The sequence below is a fragment of the Acomys russatus genome, chromosome 13 (genome assembly GCF_903995435.1).
Source record: "Acomys russatus chromosome 13, mAcoRus1.1, whole genome shotgun sequence".
Taxonomy (NCBI): domain Eukaryota; kingdom Metazoa; phylum Chordata; class Mammalia; order Rodentia; family Muridae; genus Acomys; species Acomys russatus.
Genome location: NC_067149.1, coordinates 54,719,353 through 54,741,441, shown reverse-complemented (window position 1 = coordinate 54,741,441; position 22,089 = coordinate 54,719,353). Strand labels below are relative to the sequence as shown.

Here is a 22,089-nt window from a genome sequence, read left to right as displayed (position 1 = left end):
TGACCCAGTAGTGAGAGGACTAACGTAACCTGGACCGGAGCTAAATGGCCCAAACTGTGGGAAATTCACAGCACAGTGATTAGATCTCTCAGTAAACAAACAAACAAAACCAGAAAGAGAAACGTCCTTTAAAGATGCTGGGGACCGAGGCTGAGTATCTGAGAGATGAGTCCTCTAGGAAGCTGGACCTGCAGATGCAAAGGGAGAACATGCGTGTGATGGGGTAGGGGAACATGCTTGCCCGGGGTGCTGTGCAGATGGAGTCAGGAGGAGTGGTGGCCGGAGGAAAGGGATTTGGGCAGCCTTCCGGAGGGTCAGATGTTGAGAGCAAAGTCATTGAAATGTCTGGAAGAGTAGAGATAACTTAGCCTTCTGTTGATACCAAAGAACGCCAAAGCAGGTACTTCCACAGAGCTGAAGTTCACGTGGCCTCCTCAGTGATCGATGGCCGGTCCACTCAGTCTGACCTCATTAAGAAAAGCTTGGACAGGGCAGGATGTCTATGCAGGTCCATGCATGAAGGAATAGCAATTTCTCAAATCAGCCAAATAGTGTTTTACTCTCAGGAAAGAAAGCAAGAAAGAAAGAAAGAAAGAAAGAAAGAAAGAAAGAAAGAAAGAAAGAAAGAAAGAAAGAAAAAGAAAAAAGAAAGAAAGAAACACTTTGGAGGAAAGGGGAAAGAATTACTGTGCATTGAATAGTGTGTTACAGCAGACGCTATGCTTTGGAACTTATAAGCATTGTTTCATAAATCATAAATGTTTATGAAGTTGATATTGCCCAGCCATTTCACAGATGATGAAATTTATGGTTTATGAAAGTTAAATACATTGCCCCCAATATTGTATTGCACTGCATTATATTATGTTATTTTATGATTAGTTTGAAATATAACTGCTCTGCCTACTAGTCTTTAGTAAAAAGCATCAAAAATTACTGTGTGAAGATAATACTATTTCAGAAAAACATGTAGAATTTCAAGGGTGGAAACAGTGAGGAAAGACAAATATGTGAAATAATGCACATATATAAAATGACACACATGACTCATTAGGCTTATTTCCCAGGCTTAGTCACTCTGTGTCACATTTGTTTTCTACAGAATTCTAGGCTGATATAAGTACATTCTTCTTCTCATATTCAGGGTGTCTTTGGGGCCTTGGAGTTTTCCATAGTGCCTGCTTCTGCCTCCTTGCCCAGCAACACAGCATGTCCTACACCGCAGGGATTGTTACTGGGCCTAATTCTCAAGTCCAGTGCACTGTTTCCTTCCATGACAGTCTTGTATCACCTCTGACCACACGGCGTTACTCACTGCCCACAGAAGATTGCTTAAAGAACTGCTTCCTATAAGCTCAAGTCTCTTTTATACAATGTGGTATTTGCACACAACCTACGTGCATATATCCCTGTGTGCTTTAGACAACTTCCAGGTTTCCTATAGCATCTAAGATTATCTCAGTGCTATGAGAATAGCTTTACAAGGATTTGTCTAGATAATATGGTGGGGGAAGCTGTACAATTGAATTTTGTATGTGAAGGGTTTTAGTGAGCAGTGTTCTACCCAGGTCTACGGGTTCTTAAGCCTCAATCCTGGTTTTCTGCCTCTTTTCTTCTTCATTTTGCTTTTAGTTTTTCCTCAAGAACATTTTTAAGTGATGTAACTAACTTAATGCTTGGTTGTCAGTATCTTAAAATCGGTCTACAGTCCTGAGACCACTAGTGTTTGTCTGCAATCTGAAACGTACTCTTCAGTCACCAAAGATAGTGAAAGAGGAAAAAAAAAAAAAGAAAGCTGGAGAAAAGTAGAAATGGATTAAGTTCAATTCTAGACCACACAACGTGAGTAAAAGAACATTTTAGCGCATCTATTTTCAAATTTTGACGTGTAACCCAAAGCATGACATCATTTAAACCAGGAACTACTTAGAAACAACAGAAAACTAACAAAAACTGGAATAAATCTGTAGCTGTAGTCACATAAACTAGAACACAGATGTATTTTAGTATTTGGAAGTGTATCCAGGGCATCAAGAGTTCAAGGTTATCCTTAACCAGAGAGAGTTTGGGACTAGCCTGGGCTTTAGGAAACACAATCTCTGAAACAGAATAATGCAAAGCAAAAAAGCAAAAGGAAAGCCTTGCTCACAATGGTACAATACTTGGTTCTAATAATTAAATCTGAAAAGCCGTTTACAAAATGGTAATCCATGAAACTATTAGAGACTATATCAGAGCAAAATGATGTTTATGATCGAACTAAAGATGAAGGGGACAGCTAATGTTTCATTATTATCTTTATAGACAAAGCATTCATTGTTTTCCATATGAAACCCACATTTTAAAAATTGCCTAGCAGAAAAAAAATAATAATAAATAAAAAATAAAAAATAAGAAAAAAAATAAAAATAAAAATAAAAAATAAAAAAATAAAAAATAAATTGCCTAGCAGAAAGTTAAATTCGGAAAATCATGGTACATAATGACCACATCTAAAAAATTAGTGCATTTCACTGTCTCATAACCCTTAGACATCCATTGTTGATACTGTTACCAAGGAAAGCAGACATATATTTAGGCAGTGCAGTGTGGTATAGATGGCGTATGCCATATTACGTAGGAGGCACAGAGGTCCTTGTGCTCACAGATAGGCACTAGGGGAACCAGGAATGTTAAACTCACAGGGTTGTTCCTTCAAGGAAGGGATATGTATCTGATATCCATCCAGAAAGCTGGTTTGGATTCTTACACCTGGTGACTATTGCTCTGTGAGGCTGAGACCACACCGAATCCTCTCCCAGACCCCTTATCATGAGCTTGTCAATCGACAGACCCAGCTTCGTGGAAGCTATAACATGTTCTTTACAAAGAGTTCTGATGTAGTCTTTAGCTTCATTGTGCACACAGGACTGAGTTAGGTATCAGAGAAATTTTCACCAAATTGTGCTGCACTTAAATATGCCTAAAATCAACTGTTGGGAGTCAGACTTACCGAAGTTTGAACCAACACAGGCTATTTAGTCATGTTGAACCAAGCTGCCTTCTTGCCTCCTGCAGATCATTAAACTTCTGGTCATGGTGGTCACGGAGACACACACTCCCCATTGTTATACCGCAGTATTCCCCTTATCTGCTACAGACACGGTGTGTGTCATGTTATACTGCAGTAGCACTTATTTGCACCTTCAGTGTCGATAGCTTCTTTTACTTGCATTCAGCAGTGGTCTTAAACTACTAACTAGAAAATCCTAGGGAAAAAGTAATTCAATAGTTTAAGCTGAACACTGCCCTGTGCAGCACTGGTGAGATCTCAAAGGATCTAGGTTAAAAGAACTGGCCTCGCCCATCACCTGCTGTGGGTTAGCATGAGTGAGTGAGAGATGGTCTGGCTATGAGGTCATGAGAGCAGGAGAGCTGTCCCTGCCTTTTGCTGGCTGCTGCACTGGGTGAGCTTGAAGGGACAGTGCTGAAGAGCTCACCCTGTTGTTTTTGGGCACAGGAGAGCAGGGGGTGGGGGCTGGCCAACTAGCTACCTCCCAGGCAGGCCCAGATCCAGGGCTTTGAATGGCCCTCCCCAACATCTGCCCAATTGTGATCTGCTGGAGCACATAAAAAGGCCAATCCTGCAGAGCCAAAGCTTCAGGATCTCCATGATGCAAGGAAACAACAGGAAATCTGAGAGGAGTCCCTGTGAGCATTCAGTATTGGTGGTGTAGCAGAAGCCAGAGGTCTTGAACAGACCAGTGACTCATTGCAGTGAATGTTTACAAGTAAAGACGTGTGGACAAAAAGATATACTGTGTGACACACCATAACACACACAGCTTCCACAACAAGATGTTGGGTGGGTTTTGTTGTTGTTGTTGTTGTTGTTTTAATTCTATCTTATTTTATTTTAGGGGGAGTTTGCAAGGGTAGGGGTGGGTACAAATGGACAGGGATATGAGCGGGATTGGTGTGCCCAATGGAAATTCACAAAGAACTTTTTAACCTTTTCCTAGTTTTGAAATATACTCAGAAAAAAACTGTGTATACCATATAATTAATAACTAGAAAGGAAAACCCAACACCCACACTAGTGTGAAGATGCTTGCAGCATCAGAAGCTCCTGTCAGTTTCATCCTTATAAGCTTTTCCTTTCCAGAATTCCAGAATCGTCCTGAGTTATCACTGTAATGCCAGTTCTTCCACTACTTAGAAATACTGTAAGTTAGCTTTATGTTGAAACCTGCATCCTTGTGTTTAAAATCCCAAAGTTACAGAAAAATAGTAGGTGGGACAACTGCTATTAGGTAGATTCCCAATATCAGTGTTTTACTATGTTATCTTTGTGTCTTAATCTCAACATATGCATATATGACATGCATGTACATGTACATATGTGTATAAATATTAGTTGAACCATTGACATAAATGAGAAATGCTGGGGGTTTTTGCGGGGAACTGGGAGGATGTGAATTACTAGTCACCAATAATTACTAGTAACAAGTCCGTCATTCAGTGATGGACCTAAATTGCAAGAGCAGGACACCCACAGTCCCCTCATGCTAAAGAGAAGCCATAATGTGATATTCCTTTAAATAAAAGTACTCCATTTAATGGAAATATTTGTTTCCTGTCACACGTCAAATTATGAAAGTCATTGCCACCAAAGGATGGGATATACCCCCTCCCTGTCTATCTCTGTCTCCTTGTGGCTCTCTGTATCTCTGTGTCTGTGTGTTTGTGTGTGTGCAATACAGTGCAAACAGAGTATAACACTGACTCCACTAGGAGTGTTGGAAATAGTCCTTGTAGTTAAGGAAGGTCTTATGTCGTTATGAAGCCACCTCTGACCTTTATCTCAGATGGACTCCAGTGGATTTAACAGGTGAGATTTTTGTTTCACTTCTTAGATGCCCCTCAGAGTCCACATTGGCACCAGTTGGCTCTGAAACTCAGCTGTGCTGCCATCATCCTCCTTCTCCTGCGCCTGACTGGATTCAGCATCTTATGTAAGTGAGGCAAGAGCTTTGGCTTCATCATTTTCTCACATAAATGTTCAGTCCTCTTCATCTGGCCACCATAAACCTAGAGGAACATCAATGACACCGAATGTCTCTGTCCTCTGCAGAGAATTCACAATTCTTCTTCCATGCTTCTTGGTTTTTCCGAGGACCATTATGTGGCATGCCATATACACATCTATAACTGTAGAAAACTAAAAATCATAATTGTGAGGAAAGATGATGTTAACAGTGAAAACTGAAGTGCCCCATTTTTAGCATCTTACTTGTCTGCTAAACCTTCTCTTGAGGTGTGTGTGACTGAAGATGAGCGAGCTCAGGTGTGACCATGAGCAATCAGAGAGTCAGCAATGCAAACAGATTGACTTGTCAATCAGATGATATGCCACCTCAGAGCTGTGTGAATCTACGCATTCTGTGTTTTTTCTTGTTCATATATCCTGTTTCCAAACTTAACCCAGTTGGCCAATATCCCCCAATCTATATGCTCAGGTGAAATGACTTGATTTGCTGAAATAAGAAATAAAACAAACTGGGTGTGGTGGTGCATGCATTTAATTCCAGCACTTGGGAGGAAGAGGCAGTGGATCTCTGTGACTTTCAAGACAGCAGAGCTGTTACACAGATGAACAATGCTTTGGAAAATGATAGATAAAAAGAAAGAAAGAAATCAAACACACAATCCATCACTCATTTCAGCGTTTTAATCCTCCCCATGTGTTTTCTTATTTACTAGTGGGATTCTTGGTGCAAAACCCACCAACAGAAACATGCAACGTGACTGCTGGAGAGAACAGGAGTGAACCAACAGGTAATTGCATGGCCTGATTTTACTGAGGTAATAGGTGATTTTTGACAGAAAATGTGAGTTACCTCATCAAAGTTCACAGCATCCTTCCATGAAGATGCTAAACCTCCATGGTTTTGTCTGAGACAACAGCCCTAAAAACATGAAGACTCTCAGGGGAGCCACACACAGCATGGAAATGTTGGCGCTGGGAATGAATTGAAGCTGTGTGGCCTTGAACCCTATGCCCTTAGGCACCTGGCCATGCTGCCTCAGGCTGCTGGTGCACGTGATCCTGACAGGCAGACATCAAGTTCAACAGTAGAATGATTGCTTGCTTTAGTGACCTTGTCTGAAGTCAATGAACAGACACAGAGCGTGACATGAGTCTTCTGTCATTAATTATGGTTCCTTGACATTTGACAGCGTTAGCCTTGCTTTTCCAGCATGCACTAATGAAGCACCTACTGTGTGTAGTTGATTGTGGTACAGCAGGAACAGCAGAAATAGAACGTGTTCTTCTTCTTTACTCTAGGGAGAACAGCCATAATGAGATGCCCAAGAGATTGGCATCTGTACTTGGATAAGTGCTTGTTTACTTCTCACACTTCCAGACCTTGGGCTGAAAGTCTAGCTGACTGCTCTATGAGAGAAGCCACTTTGCTGCTCATTCAAGATGAAAAAGAATTGGTAAACCGTTAAGTAAATTAAAATAAATAAAACAAACCTGTTCAATAAAAAAAACAAACAAACAAACAAACAAACCTGTTAACACGTTTTCCATGCCAGAGAAGTAGAGAACCTTGGGTTTTAAAGAGCTCTTCATCTAAGAGATGGATTTGAGTTCTGAATTTTAACTGAACATAGTGGGGTGAATCCATTCACAGTACAAACAGAGAGAGAGAGAGAGAGAGAGAGAGAGAGAGAGAGAGAGAGAGAGAGAGAGAGCTTTCACAGAAAGGGGAGAGTTATGCTGGTGGGAGCTGGGAGGGACTGCAGATAGCACTAATAGTGCTTTAGAAGGCCAGTAGAAGAAACCAAATCATGAGCACACGGGCTGAAGGTTAAGTCTCCCACTCTCTTTTGATTATAGAGATTCCTGCAAGGCTTGGCAAAGAGAACAGTAGGTCATTTCTTTATTGGACTAAAGTATGTTCACATGGAGAAGGCCTGGAAGTGGATAAATGGCTCTGTCTTAAATCCCAATGTGTAAGTATTAACTGAGCTACTTTGAATATTCAATTCATATTAATTTTACTGAAAATTGAATTTTGAAATTTTAATTTAGTTTCTTAATTCTTGAAAGGGCTGAGATAGGATGAAAAGACAATTCCAAAATTAGTTTTAAAAATTTCATGTACAAGAGGACATCCACCCTTTATAAAAAATATGTGTGTGTTTTTATGTGCATATGTATATTTATTTGCAACAGAATGTTAAAGGACAGAAATTAGATTAACTGCCTAGCACCAGAGATGGAGTATTTTTAAAGATCTATTTGGAATACATAAACTTTTTTCTCTTTTTTTATGCACACACATAAATGTAAAAAATATTTATGTTATATTTACATGTGTGCCTGAGTGTGTATGTATGCGTGTCATGTGCATGCAGGAGCCCACAGAGGTCAGAGGGCACCAGATTCCCTGGAGCTGGAGTTACAGATGGTTGTGAGCTGCCTCGTGGGAGCTGGAACTTGACCCTGGGTCTCTGCATGAGCAGAAGCACTCTTCCCCTTTAAGCCATCGCTCCAGCAACATCACAGAAATTCTTATGCAGTAATGCTAGAATTGTGGTGAAAAGCTGCACCTTAGTGTGCTATGAAATTAATTTCTCTTGGCAGAATCAGTACGCACGTTGCTGTTTGAAAATATTTTCATACATAGTAAGGCTCTCTCTCTTTCTCTCTCTCTCTTTCTCTCTCTCTCTTTCTCTCTCTCTCTTTCTCTCTCTCTCTCTCTCTCTCTCTCTCTCTCTCTCTGTGTGTGTGTGTGTGTGTGTGTGTGTGTGTGTGTCTGTGTGTGCTTCTTTTTTTTTTTTTATCTTTTATTTTTTTATTTTTTTTAATTTATTCTTGTTACATCTCAATGTTTATCCCATCCCTTGTATCCTCCCATTCCTCCCCCCCCCCCATTTTCCCATTATTCCCCTCCCCTATGACTGTTCCTGAGGGGGATTACATCCCCCTGTATATTCTCATAGGGTATCAAGTCTCTTCTTGGCTACTTGCTGTCCTTCCTCTGAGTGCCACCAGGTCTCCCCCTCCAGGGGACATGGTCAAATGTGAGGCACCAGAGTACGTGAGAAAGTCGTATCACACTCTCCACTCAACTGTGGAGAATATTCTGACCATTGGCTAGATCTGGGAAGGGGTTTAAAGTTTACCTCCTGTATTGTCCTTGGCTGGTGCCTTAGTTTGAGCGGGACCCCTGGGCTCAAATCTGCCTATCATATTGTTCTACTTGTAGATTTCTAAGACCCTCTGGATCCTTTTATTTTGCTGTTCTCCCATGCGTCTCTGAGGGGAAGGCATCCTATTGTGTGTGCTTCTTAATTGTGCTATAGTGTAAAATGATTGCTTGATTTTGATTCATAGTAAAAAATATTATGATAATAAGCGGAAAAGTACATATAAAGCACAGTATTAAGCTCAGTTGATGTGTGATTTTGGATAAAATAATGCTCAGACTAGACAGCCATGACCAGGTAAATTTGGAGACAGGCTACAGTGAACCCTGCTTTTGTTTGCACTGGATAGAGACAGTGGCTCTGGTACAAGCTCCGGCTGTGCAGACTTCACAGCTCATCCCACTGAACCAATGTAACATGCCAGATGCACAAGTGCATATCTGTAGCACAGCACTCCTGCAGACAGATGGAGGTGCAGACCTGGGAATGTCCCAGGAGCACTTGGGCAGTGAGCCTGGAGTACACAGCACAGGTAGAAAGGGAGGCTCAGCCCAGAATCGCCCTCTGACCTCTACCCCTGCTCTGACCCTCCTCCCTCACCCCATCTCCTCAAGTTATTAACTCCCTGAACCCTGGTTTTCAGGTAAGGAAACAAGGGGAAAGTAAACATTTTCCCAACAGGATTATTTGGGGTTTAAATGAGATGGTGTCAGAGCTCTCACCAGAAGTCTGGCTGGGTAAGGCCTGGGAGTCCACCAAAGGCTTTTAGAAAAGATGTCATTAATTTGAACATTTTGGCCTTAAGAAAAGGATCTTGAAAGTTGAAGAAAGACGCTAACGATGAGAAAAATAAAACATAGGGACATTTACAGATGCCCAGTTGAAGAAAGTTCATAGTTTGCTTAGCATGCTGGGCACTAGGGTAACATAATCTTTGCTGTGCAGGCCCCAAGGTCTCCATGAAGAAATGGAGGGAGGCAAAGGGACAGCTGTGAGGGAGCCTTGCCTACTGCCTAATGCGTGACAATCTCTGTATGAGACAGGCTAGTCTTGAACTCACCCTTCCTTGTAACCACCCAAGAGGACGCCTGTGTTAGTGCTTGGCTTCTGGTCTCATTCCCACCTGTAGGTGCTCAGGGTATGGACTAGTGCTGCGAGAAAGTAAAGACCCACCAGCCTCTGCCATGAGGCAGGCAGGAACCAGATTCTGTTCCACATGAGTTAAGGCTATTTTCTTTTCTGCATCCAGTTCTGTAGACCCACTGTGTTCACTGTGCATGTGGAATACAGTTTTGCCATACATTAATGTATATCTCAATACCTTCCCTAAACACTGGCTGGTTCTACCCATGTATTTAACGATATAGAAGATCAGCAAAATGAAGATGCTTTTCACATGATCACATGACACGTTCGTAGTAGAACTAGGAGTTTTCATGCCAGATCCCCAAACCTTCTCGTTTGTGTACATTATGATAAAGACTCTTGCTGGGAAAATGTGCATCCAGTGAGTGTGCAACTGAAAATTATAGAGGTTTCTATAAGCTATATCTTCAATGTTTATATGTGTTTATAATATTTGTCGCTGTGTGTTTACTATGTTTAAACACTATGTAATCAAGGGCATCCTTAAAAGTCTAAGGAAAATAAGGGCTGATGTGATAATTGTAAGAAAATTCTGAACACTAAGAGTAACTGTTCTTTGTTATTCAGATTACAGATCATGGGCAAGGATGAAGAAAGCAGCTGTGCCATGATCTCATCTACAAAAGTGTTTTCTGAATCCTGTTTTTCATACAACTATTGGATCTGCCAAAAGAAGCTGAAACATGTCTGAAATCCTGTGTCCTGCCTCCTGACTGTGAATCTCATCTTGATTACGTCACCATCCTCACCATCATCTCTGCACTGAACTGTCTCTGCTGCCAACCCTCCCAGTGCTCAGTCAGTGGCACAAAGCATGGGCTCCAGAGCCACTGTGCCTCTTACAGATGCTCATGTCCAGTGTCTTTATTCTGTAAATGTAAATGTACACAGACACAGATGTGCCAGTATAACAGAGGAATCCACAGAAGGAAGCCCAGGCCAGGAAAGTTGGGGAGGCTGATCTCTATGCCTGAGATCATCTACCTGCAGCTTCATAAACTGTTTGCAAAGTCCTGATCTCTACCCTACCCCCACCCCAAGCCATGTCCTTCTGAACTGTGCAACCTTGATGTAAGTCTTTGATCTTGACTCTGACACCAGAGGCCCAGAGTTAAGGAGCATAGGAAGGAAAGAGTTGCTTTGCTTGACACCTTAATGGACTAATGCTGACAATGACAGTGACTCTAGGTAAACTGAGCTCTGTCGTCATGACCCCTCCCACTCTGCTGTGATCCACCAGCTGACCCTGGACAGGGTGGCACCTCAGTGCTGGGTTTGTAAGTCCCCCAGAGCTGTGAGACAGGAGGGTTTTCTTCTCCAGTTTTTATTATGGTAACAAAAACAGACTAAGGCAAGGTCCTGCATCTTCCTACTGGTCCATAGGCTCCCATTTTAATTTTCTCATCACCTTTCTTTCACACTTCTTTATTGCTTAGGGACCATGTACCAACTGTAGGAAGTATGCAGATAAATATTTTGGTTATTTTAGTAGAAAATAAATGACATCTCTTTAATTCTTCATTTAGAGAATTTTCCAAATATAAGTATTTATTTTGGTAAATCTCTTGGATATCCACTTTTCTTTTTTTAAAAAAAATGCCAAAATTTCCATAGTAATCAAAAAAAAATCAAATGTACTGTATAAAGAGGCATTATAAAATTTCCGTTAAAATGACCAACTACAGATCCATATCATGCAATGTCAAATTTTATCACTTCAACTGAGGCTTATGCTACGCTTCATTTCTCAATTAGAATAATTTTCAAATTAAAATACTTGTTATTTTGTGTATATAGATGTTCTGATTGCATGTGTGCCTGTACACCATGTGTGTGCAGTGCCCCGGGAAGCCAGAAGGAAGCACTGGATCCCCTGGCACTGGAGTTATGGATGGTTGCAACATGGGTGCTGAGATCAGACCTGGGTCCTCAGCAAGAGCCGTCACTGCTCCTAACATCACAAAAAGCTCAATATTCTTCCTTGTCAGAAACAAATACTTATATTGTTGTTGGCCATTAGCATTCGAATAGATCAAACATTAAAGAATTGTGTATTTTGTGACAATTTTTAGGAAAAGAGTTCTGTAGGAAAACTTTTCAGAGAAAAGCAGCACTATAAAACAATGGATAACAAAAGCAATATTTGCAACTGCTAAGAGCATGCCACTAAGTAGATATGAGTAGTCGGGGGAAGGCTCGTGCACACCCACCAGGGAGGCAATCAAGGAGACTGTGGCTGTGTCCTGCTTGCTGTGGCCCCTATGGTGGCAATGCTCCTTTATAGTTGGCCGCCCTTGAAGCTGAAGGCAAGGGCTCCTCTTGCCATGTAAGAAATAATGGCACCAGGGAACTGTCCCAATGACCATACATACAATTAATGACTATGCTGCTGAGCAGGGAAGGAAAAAACTGTGGGGACATCTTGGCTTTGGAAACATTTTTCTTAACACAGGAGAGAGGAAATTCCCAAGAAACAAACTTAACAATGACATCATAAAGTTGGGATTGTAGGAACTTCTGTAAATTCCACCATGTGGAGTCCAGTGGTCTACCAAACACCTTCAGGCCAGCCTGATCCAATCTTGCTCTGAAGTGTACTGTCCATCCACTTTGAGTTACTTTGTTTTGCTAAACAAATTTTTGCTCAGATTGTGTCTTGAGAGAATTCTTTCTGTGAAAAGATAAGAATACCCCCGATTTGATCACTTGCCCTTTGTGAGGAGGCCTGGCAGGCACACAGAGGAAGGGGAAGCAGGCTATCGAGATGAGACCTTGTAGGCTGTGGTCATCTGGTCGGGGAGGAAGTCCCCTTCTGTCAGAGGACTAGGGGAGGGGAATGGGAGGAGGAGGAAGGGAGGGGAGGAACAGAAAGATGAGAGTGGGGGATAACAATCAGGATGTAATGTGTATGAATTAAAATAAATAAAAATTGAAAATAAAAAAAGAAGAGGAGAAACTATCACCTGGGGACAATGCCATCATCATAACTCAAATCACAGGGGCTTGTTCCCATAACTGATAATGTGCAGACAGCCTTTTGGGATGGTGTTGGCAGTAGCCTCCTGATGCTGTTAGGGTGAGCTGATGCCTTCTTGATGGGTCAGTTCATCACACATGGGTGTTAAGTCTGGAGTCAAGTGATTCTAAAGGTATCTGATAGGAATGTTTTCCCATGACACTTACCACAAGAAAGTAAATTACTGTCTCTGTCACTTCCATTCCAGCATTAACTGACTAGTGGATAGCGTCCTGCTGAGATCTACTTAAGTTATGAGGGTGAAATTTCAGTCGAAAACTGTGTCTCTCTATATCTCAACAGGCTTTAAAAAAAAAAAAAAACAGGTCTAACTGGCATTATTGCAGCTGTTTACACTAGCCTGGCAGATCTGAGTCAGTGGTTATTGATGGTACCTATTATGAATAGAAGCCTCTACAAAAGTCACTGTTAGTCTGCTATTCAGACCCTGCCCTCGTCCTATTACCAAACAGGACAACTATTGACAGCATTAAATAGGATATGGAGCAAAGGAAAACTGCCCACTTTGGTGAGAATGAAGAATAGCACAGTTGTCATGAAAACCAGCAAGGGATTCCTCTCCTCAAAGATTAAAAATGTATCCATTGCACCATTAAACACTTTCACTCAGAGGATATTTTCTGATTTAGACTAAAATCTGAGACGTTCTAAAACTCAATCTTGAAGGACTGAGGAGATTGACGTTTTACTCTAAGGTAGTGTCAGTCTTTGGTCTTGAAGTGAGTTTCTTGGGCAGTAATTAGGTATGTCCTATCGTTTAATCCAATCTGCTCTGATTGAGGAGTATGAAGCATTGATTTTCAGATTATTATTAAAAAGTTGCATATTAATTTTTTCATTCAGTAGTGCTGGTTTTCCCCACTCTTTCATACCCAGTTTCAAGCATGGTTTTATTTTCCCCAGTGAGTTTCTCATCATCTTCAGGCTAAAGGTTTCTTTATATATCTTCTGTGGAGCTTTGCTGGTGGCCAAGAATTTCTTTAGCCTGTTTTCACTTTACATATATATATATGTCATCCACAATTTCAGGGCGAACGCATTAATACTTAGTTATTTGTGGCTTAAGGACTGTTTCAATAACATTAACTCATAAGATGCTTTAAAAGAAAATAGCGTCCAGAAGTGAGTTCATACCAATAGGGCAAAGGCCTCAACAACAACTTTCTTTGCCTATTTTCACCCATGTTTCCTAACAGCTTGCAAAGGGGATTAGCATGTGGTGCTCAGCAAAGACGAATATGAAAGGATATGGGGAGGAACTTTAAGATTCTTCTGGATAACTTTTTTTGGAGACGGCTTACAGGATTTTGACTGTACATGTTGGTTTTTCTTCAGATATCCTTCTTTTCTCCTTCAGCCACTGGAGATTTAAATAATTGTTTAGAATTCCAACTGTAGTGGATGGAGTGATGGCTCTGTGGTCAGGGACACTTGCGATTCTTGAGGAGGAGGTTGGTTCTGTTTTAGTCATGGTTTTCTTGAGGAGAAGAAGAACATATGGAATGAATCTCTCTTTTTATGACTTACAGGCTATGGGCCAACTAATCCAACAGTGGCTGGCCTTCAACGCAAAGTTCAAGACTCCAGAAGTTGGCAGTCCACAGGCTAAATGGCTCAGCTGATCTTCAGTAGATACTGGAATCTTGAATATGTAGATTTTAATGCCAGTGAATAAATAGACCTGTTAACAAGGTGAGAGCAAGCAGGCAAAGAGCAAAAGCTTCCTTCCTTCATGTCCTTATATAGGCTTCCAACAGAATGTTTGGCCTAGATTAAAAGTGTGTCTTTCAAAAAAAAAAAAAAAAAGGCAAAACAATCTCTCACAGGTGTGCCTTTCATTTCTGGATTGTAGTTCATTCCAGATGGAGTTAAGTTGACAACCAAGAATAGCCATCATGGATTCTGTTCCCAGAACTCTTGACAGCAACTCAAATGCCCTATAACTCCACAGGATTTGATACACTCTTCTGGCTCCTTAGAATCGCTCAGGTATGTGGTCTATGTGGAAATAAGTGGAATTCATTAGGGGGAAAAAAGAGTCTAATTCTGTCCTCTGTGGAGATGTCCATAGTTATTTCAGACTGGAGGAAATTCTGTTTTCAATGCAGTCTTACTGCTGTCCAGTCTTGGCCACATATTTTGTAGTAAGTGCATCCTGAACCTTGTTTTATTTCTAGTTTCTTATTACATGAAGTGAAATGTGGCTCTCAAGGATCATATGTTGTATGAATTTATACATTTCATGCTACTTACCTCCTGCTTAGCACATAGACAAGCTGCTTGGTTGAGCTATAATGCTTTTTTTTGTTGTTGTTGTTAGCATTTAATTAACCTCCCCAGGCAGCTTTAAGCCACGAGGACACAGGCACCTCCAACACCCTTAATCTTCTCTTCAGCTCTTCTGCTAAAGAATTTGGCCTTCACAATGACTGGCTGCTTAGGGAGCTTGCCCTTCCCCAGAACTTTGTAGTAACTCGATCGCACAACATCAGTGATGGGAGCAGCTCCGGTCTTGTTTTTTGCAGCATTGACCCATGTCTGCTCACTGACCAGTGTCCACAGCTTATCCAGGTTGACAGCTGGGCAGAAGCTCTGGTTCCTCTTTAAGTGGTAATGCCTCATACCAACTTTCCCAAAGTAACCTGGGTGATATTTGTCGAAGTTGGTCCTGTGGTGATGCATGCCTCCAGCATTCGCGCGGCCTCCAGGGTGCCATGACCGTGGCTTACGTGGCCCTGGAGTTTTCAGGTCTTCCTCAGTCTAGATAGCATGGCGGCAGCAGAAAGGAAAGAGCTATAATGCTTTCTTAAATTAGGATCTGTGGTGGTTAGCAGCTGGACACAGGAAAAAAATAACCCTTGTCAGTAGCAACAACATAGTAAGAACAGCTAGAACATGCTAAAATTTCTAACCATTGCAACCAGAGCAAACAAATCAGTAGTAAAAGATTTATATGCATTTTAGATTTAGCTAATGAAGGTAAATAATGCTAAACCAGAACTATAATGTGGTAAGTAACTATAAATATGATTGTCATTTCTGGCCCATTCAGCATCATCTGACCATTCTGTAGCTTAGAACACAGTGTCATATGAACAGATTGGATATTTCCACAGGTCAAGTCTCAGATGACTTTTGTCCTGGCTGACTCTCACATCCGCGGAATCTTGAGTGGTTATGTGAGACCTGGCTGGATCGCCACATGCTTTCAGTGTCCCATCAGCTTGTTTAGGTGGCCATTGGACATAGTTGGAAGACACAGTGAGACTTGGCATTCTATGCAGCTCTGTGCACTCTCATGCATGTTCTGATTGACAAGCCAAGTTCAAGTGTTGTTTCTGGTTTCTTTGAAGACTCAGCTGTTGTCGAGCGGTGTTTTGCTGAAAGCTGTCTTACAAGAGGGCACGTGATGTTTTCCTGGGAGCAGACACGTGAGAGGGCAGGTATTGTTTGGAAGGAGTGTAAATAGAACCCCACAGACAGTGAGAAGACTGTTTTGCATTGCTTCACTGGGAAACGTTTTTCTGCTCTTCACTGGTCTTCGCTTGTCTTTGCTTCACAGAGAGAAAAGTTCCAGAGAACTTCTCGTTGTACTCTGGCTGATTCTTGCTGCTTCCCCTGACCCTTGGTGGTTCTGTGGAGCCGTGCTGTTTCTGCTGGATCGTGCCAGGACTATGGATTCTTGTTGCTCTTTGGTGTTGAATATTGGACCGGACTGCTAGTATCCTGACAACACAGAGTGGAATTGGCACCAGGAACTAAGCCTAAACAGGTCTACAGCCCCCTTTTCTTATTAACATTCTTTCTCTCCTTCCTCCAGTTGGTGGGCTACAAGTGGTGTCAAAATAGGCAACGGGCCACTCTGTGCCAGTTAGTTTTTTATATCTTAACTAATTTACATAACTCCATAAGACAGAAATGTAACATGTTCTGAGGGCTCTCTCCACATAAAACTTTCAGTTCACTTTAATCTTTCTCTGGGATCCGGTTTACAACCATGCCCAAGGTTAGAATGCCCGTTGTGTGTGTGTGTGTGTGTGTGTATATATATATATATATATATATATATATATATATATATATATATATATACTCTCCTTTCCTACTGTCATCCTTCTTCTCTGCATCATTGGGCTCTGCTCATCCATGTGCTTAGGTTTTGATGTTTTAGTTGCTAAAAAGTGATAAAGACGAGGGTAAAGTTCTCTATCCCACTTTTAGATGTCTCTCTGGCTGCTCCAAGTAATCAATATGATCTTTATTTTCTGTGGGTCACTTGAATATGTCAGGTGGCATCTGGCCTCACTAAAAGAGGCACAGGGCCTATTAAAATATCTCTGTCTCACAAAAGGACAAATACAACTGTGGTGTGTCACACACCAACCACACTGAGGCAGATGTCCTTCCTCAAAGTGCCAGTGTCTTTTGACTGTAAAGGGAAGGTGCTGGTGGAATCCAACCTTTCCCGATCATCAAAACTAAAGACTGCGTCCCCTTCACTATCACCTACCGCTGAGACCCCAGTGCTTGGAGAGGGTAAAAGGGGTTGTCTGTCCATAGGACTCACCAAGCGGTAAACAAAAAAATCTTAGTCATCTCCAGACTCATCACAGGCTGATGATTGATCCCCTAACTGAAGTACTGGGGGATAGCAGGTACAGCAAAATCTTGGTCAGATCATCCTGGAAGGATACCCTCAGTGCCTCCCTGAGACTCCTCACTTAGCCTAAACTCCAGTCACACCACCTGCATCGTCTTCGTTCCTCTCCAAAGGCCACTAATGACCGCTGTACCCCTCAGTGACATCTGCCCCCTCTTCCTCTTACAGGCATATTTCTCCTCACACACATTCAAAGCCAGGGAGAGAAAATCACCCGCCATACTTTTAACCAACTCCTCCTACCCTGCCAGTCTTCCTCCCCACATCCGCTTTTAGGCTCTCCTTCCTTGAGGCAGAGGCCGTACTGTAACTTTATGCAGCCACGGTAAGCTTTTCTGTCCACCAAGAAGAGACTGTCAATACCCCCATGATCAATAAAATCTGCAACTTTATACTGGCCCAAGTTCCTGGACAAAACAAAATTAGCCCCCTTTGGGAAAATAAAAATTGCAGGGTTTCATGTCTTGAGGATTTGACCCCAGACCACAGCATCCTGTTGCCTTAACTCCCACAGCCTCCTGCCACCTTAACACCCACAGCATCCTGTTAACTTTAATTCCCACAGAATCCTGTTATGTTAACCACTAGAGCTCGCTTAAATTTTTTTCAGTTTACCACAGATTCTTTCTATGCAGCAGTGCCTTCCCCATTAGTGTTCCCCAGGTACTTTCTTGCCCAACTTAAACCATCCAATAGAAACTCCAACTCCCCGTTGACACTGCTGCCCTTCCTTCTCCTGGAGACACCCCAGTGATTTGTGCTTCAGTGTGGCTCCAGTGGTCTCAAACTCCTATAAACCCTGCACATTTGTTGTTTGAAGAGTAATGGTCCCAATGGTATCCTTGTCCGAATCCTCAGACCCTGTATATGGAGTACCTCAAATAGCAAATTGAACTTTTCAGCTGTCATTAAAGACCTGGGGATGGAGATATTTTTTCTGGGTGAAGTAAGTGGTCAAACCCGATCTTGGCGTTTCTCAATAGAGAAGACAAGGCATCAGAGCAGAAGTAAATGTCAGTCAAAAAGATCTTTCCTCCCCCTCTGCCCTTCAAAACTGTAATAGAGATTCATGTTTTTCTTGTTTTAAGCTTATTTGTATGTGTTTAAGGTTTATGTGTTTTATTTTCATGTGTATGAATGTTTGTCTGCATGCATGTATGCTCAGCATGTGCACACCTGGTGCTTACAGAGTCAGAGGAGGACACTGGATGCCAGGAATTTGATTTAGGGGTGGTTGCTAGCTGCCATGGGGTGTTGGGGACCACCGCTGGGTCCTCTGCAAGAACAGCCAGAGCTCTTAGCTGCTGAGCCATCTCTCCAGCCCTTCAGTAGCATCTTGCTTTTAAGTAACGGCAATCATATAAAGCTGCTGTTGATTCTGTGGTTTCCTTTTTGGAGATAGAATCTCTGTATGAAGCCCTGGCTGGCCTGTAACTTGTTATGCAGAACAGGCTGGCCTCTGACTCACAGAGATCTTCCTGGTTTTGCATCTCAGGACGTGAGATTAATGACATACACCACTGCATACAGCCTAGAGAGTTTGGGGTGACTATTCAGGTAGCAACTGTCTGTGTCATCTTCTCATTTTGGAAGCTGCTAACCTGTACTTCCTGTTTACTCAGGTAATCAATTTTATTCCTTCTCAAGTCTCTGATGGGCTTGAAGACCAGATAGTTTAGTTTTACAATTAAGCTTAGTTGTTTAGGGCTTAAGATGTTTTTAGGTCTAGATAGATGTTTTAAGTTGATAATGATGAGATATGATAGATATTGATTTACACTTAGACTCACCAAGATAGGGAAGATGTTTTATTCAAGGTTGCCAAATACAAATAGCCAAAACACTAAAAACGTAACATTTATATAATTCCTGATTGTGTCATGGTTCTTCTTGCTATGGGTAGTTTATTGTATATGTGTGTAATAATATAAATGTATATGTAACAAAATAAAAAATGTTTAATAATAAAAGATTTAAAAGATGATTAGGTCGTAAGACTGTTATTTCTGCTTTTGTAATCAAAATTTCTTGCTCTGCTCAATGAATAGGGCAACTGCAGGATTTGTATGTTAAAATTAGACCCTGCCTTCACTTAGACAGAATCCATATAATCTTGTGGACTTTAGAAGCCTTGGACTGATATAAATAGATACTACATCTTGGGAGCACTCTTAGGTACAGTCCTGATGCCATGAGTATCCAGCGCCAGTATTTAATAAAGTATCTTCTTATTAAAATGTATTCACGGTCATGATGAATATCTGAGCAACTCCAGGCTCATTGTTACATTGTGTGTGTGTGTGTGTGTGTGTGTGTGTGTGTGTGTGTGTGTGTGTGACATCTCCCCAGGAAAAGTCTGTCAGTCACGCAAACAATAACTTCTATAGTCAAATGCCTAAGTAGAATGGAAACGCTGGGTCTGACCCTTCAAGCTGACTACAAAAATTACATGAAAACTGTTTCTGGAATGTCTCAGGGCCCCAGGCAGAGGTGAAACACTAATACATGACACATGTGCCCGCCTTGTCCCTCATCCTGCCTGGAGTGGGATCCTTCCTAAAGCTTCAGCTTCAAGTTCCTCAACTCATGGAAATAAACATGGTCAACAGAAACACAAACACTGCTCCCTGGACACTTCTTACCAGTTTCATACAAGTGAGTCCAGCCTTTAACACCATGCAGGAGGTCTGGCCAGATGTCCAGTTTCTTATGTCTTCAGAAAAATAATGATATAACTTTGCAAATGAAATCCAGTTTCCTGGGCATGTGTCAAAGGTGACTTCTTTATTTCCCACTACAGTGTAGATGGTAAAATTAAATATAATAAAGCAAAGGTTCCATGTCTTTTCTCTTTCTGGTTCCTCATCCTTAGCTCAGTTTTGAGGTAGAATTTGGACTGTGGCTGCTTTTAATATAACTGAATGATCTGTTTCTCAGGACTGCTGAGCACTTTAGGTAACATAAATAAGACTTGTTGGCAAAAGCATACCTGATATTTTTTCCTCCCAAACTGGCATATTTATTTATATTGCTTTGAATATAGAATTTCATATTGGGCCAAGCAAAATTCCAAGCCATGCAATGGGCATCTATAGTATAAAAGCAACGTAATAAAAGTTGCCAGGTATATATGCAACATTTATTGATGTACTACAAATTATTAACTATTATATAATTATTGACTGATTGATTGAGACAGAACCTCTTCATATAGCCCTGGATGTCTATAATTTGTAGAGTATTCCTACAAATTATAATTCTAACTTAGTTTTACAAATCATTTGCTTTTTTTTTTTTCCTTTTGTTTTTATGGTGCAAAGGATTGGACCCAGGACCTTATATATGCCAGGCAGGTATCCAATCAGTTATACTTTTTATGTAGACCAGGCTGTCCTTGAACTCACAGAGATCCAGCTGCCTCTGCTGGGACTAAAAATATTCACCACCAATTCTGGCAACAACAAAAACAACAGCAACAGCAACAAACAACTCTTGCGTATCATAGTATGAGGTTGATACCAGTAGTAAATGTACCAGGTTCAGGCTTTCACTGAGAATTTCAGAAAACCATCTGGTCCTGCTCCACAGCTAACAGCTCATGATTTTCACTATATATCACATTGCACTGTGGTAAATAGTTGAGCACAACATAGCCATTCTATCCTATTTTATCACCTAAAACATATAAGTGTTCTTTTCTTTGCATAGTCATCAAAATTTGTAGTACATTAAATTGCTTAAATTACAAATATTACTACAAACCATAATTCTAACCTAATTTTGCAAATAGTTTGCTTTTTTGTGTGTGATACTGAATATTGGACCCAGAGCCATGTACAGAGCCAGTCAAGTATCCAATCAGTTACACCACTGACACCGCAGACATTGAATAGTTTGTCAGCATATGATTTTTTAAAAATAAAATCTCAGTGTAAATATACATAGTAAGTTACATAAAAATGCCAGAAATTTTTCTAAAGGAAAAGATAAAGAACTCTTACAGCCATAAAGATATTCTATGGTACCTCGTGATATAAGCCATAGAGTTAGGAAACAGTGTAATCGTCTTGGCTTGGTGGCACACATCTTTAATCCCAGCACTCACACTCAGGAGGCAGAGGCAAGCAGATCAGTGTGAGTTCAAGGCCAGGCTGGTCTACAAAATGAGTCTAGGACAGCTAAGGCTACCCAGAGAAACTCTGTCTTGAAAACACAAACAAACAAATAAACAAACAAACAAAACAAAAATGAAACCAAATAAAAGAAAGACACAAGTAGAATTTTTCTAAGATTAGGGAAATTTTAATCATATATTTTTTAAACCACATGTATGCTAGTGAGTATTAAAACACAAGGTTATTAGTTGTACATGTGTGAATATACATATGTATATATACATACATGTAAGAACAGTGTATAATGGATGGATTTTAATAAGGAAGCATTCATGGTGTAGTGAGAATCATGTGACTGGCTGAACTGCGGAGAGACACCCTTTGGCCCTAGTTTTGGCTAACTCTCCATGCTTCAACCAGCCACATTCTTCTGCAGTTGCATCCGCAGCCATAGGACGTTCATTGTTTGGCAGTGTAGAGAAACTGCTTCTATGAACTGAAACTTTTGAAACTTCTGTTAGCTGGCCTGCCCCTGATGGATGGAAATGTAGTTTGGGCTCTATGTACCCTGCATTACTTCCTGGGTCAAGGCCTTCTCTTCTCTGGCCTGAGTTGGCTCTCTACCTATAGTAAATAAAGGACTCTGATCTTCATTGAGTGACATTCTTCTACCTCTCCCTCGGGCACGTTATAATTATCTATATGTATATTTTAAATGTTCCATAACATTAAATATGAGCACTCAGTGTCTTTAAGTACTTCAGGGCATTGTTCGGAAGTGTAAGGACAAGTGAAGAGAGAGACAAGAAACAGACACATTTTCTAATGTTAAGTCATTGTTTTGTTTTGTTTTGTTTTGTTTCCTGCAGACACAAAATATGCCCTTGTAAAAGGTGTGCAGGCTGGGCATGGTGATGCACAGCTTTCAC

General features: G+C 41.1%; 1 protein-coding gene and 1 pseudogene across 1 annotated transcript; one reads left to right on the top strand and one right to left on the bottom strand.

Annotated features, from left to right (window-relative positions):
- Positions 1-2,597: 2,597 nt before the first annotated feature.
- Positions 2,598-10,299, top strand: LOC127197695 (killer cell lectin-like receptor subfamily B member 1). Its single transcript, XM_051155665.1, has 6 exons — positions 2,598-2,616; positions 4,896-4,994; positions 5,743-5,817; positions 6,329-6,483; positions 6,887-7,002; positions 9,916-10,299. Exons 1-6 carry the CDS (start codon positions 2,598-2,600, stop codon positions 10,037-10,039), a joined length of 588 nt encoding a protein of 195 aa, XP_051011622.1. The 3' UTR covers positions 10,040-10,299.
- A 4,405-nt stretch (positions 10,300-14,704) lies between these two features.
- On the bottom strand, positions 14,705-15,156 carry LOC127196865 (60S ribosomal protein L27a-like; annotated as a pseudogene).
- Positions 15,157-22,089: the final 6,933 nt, after the last annotated feature.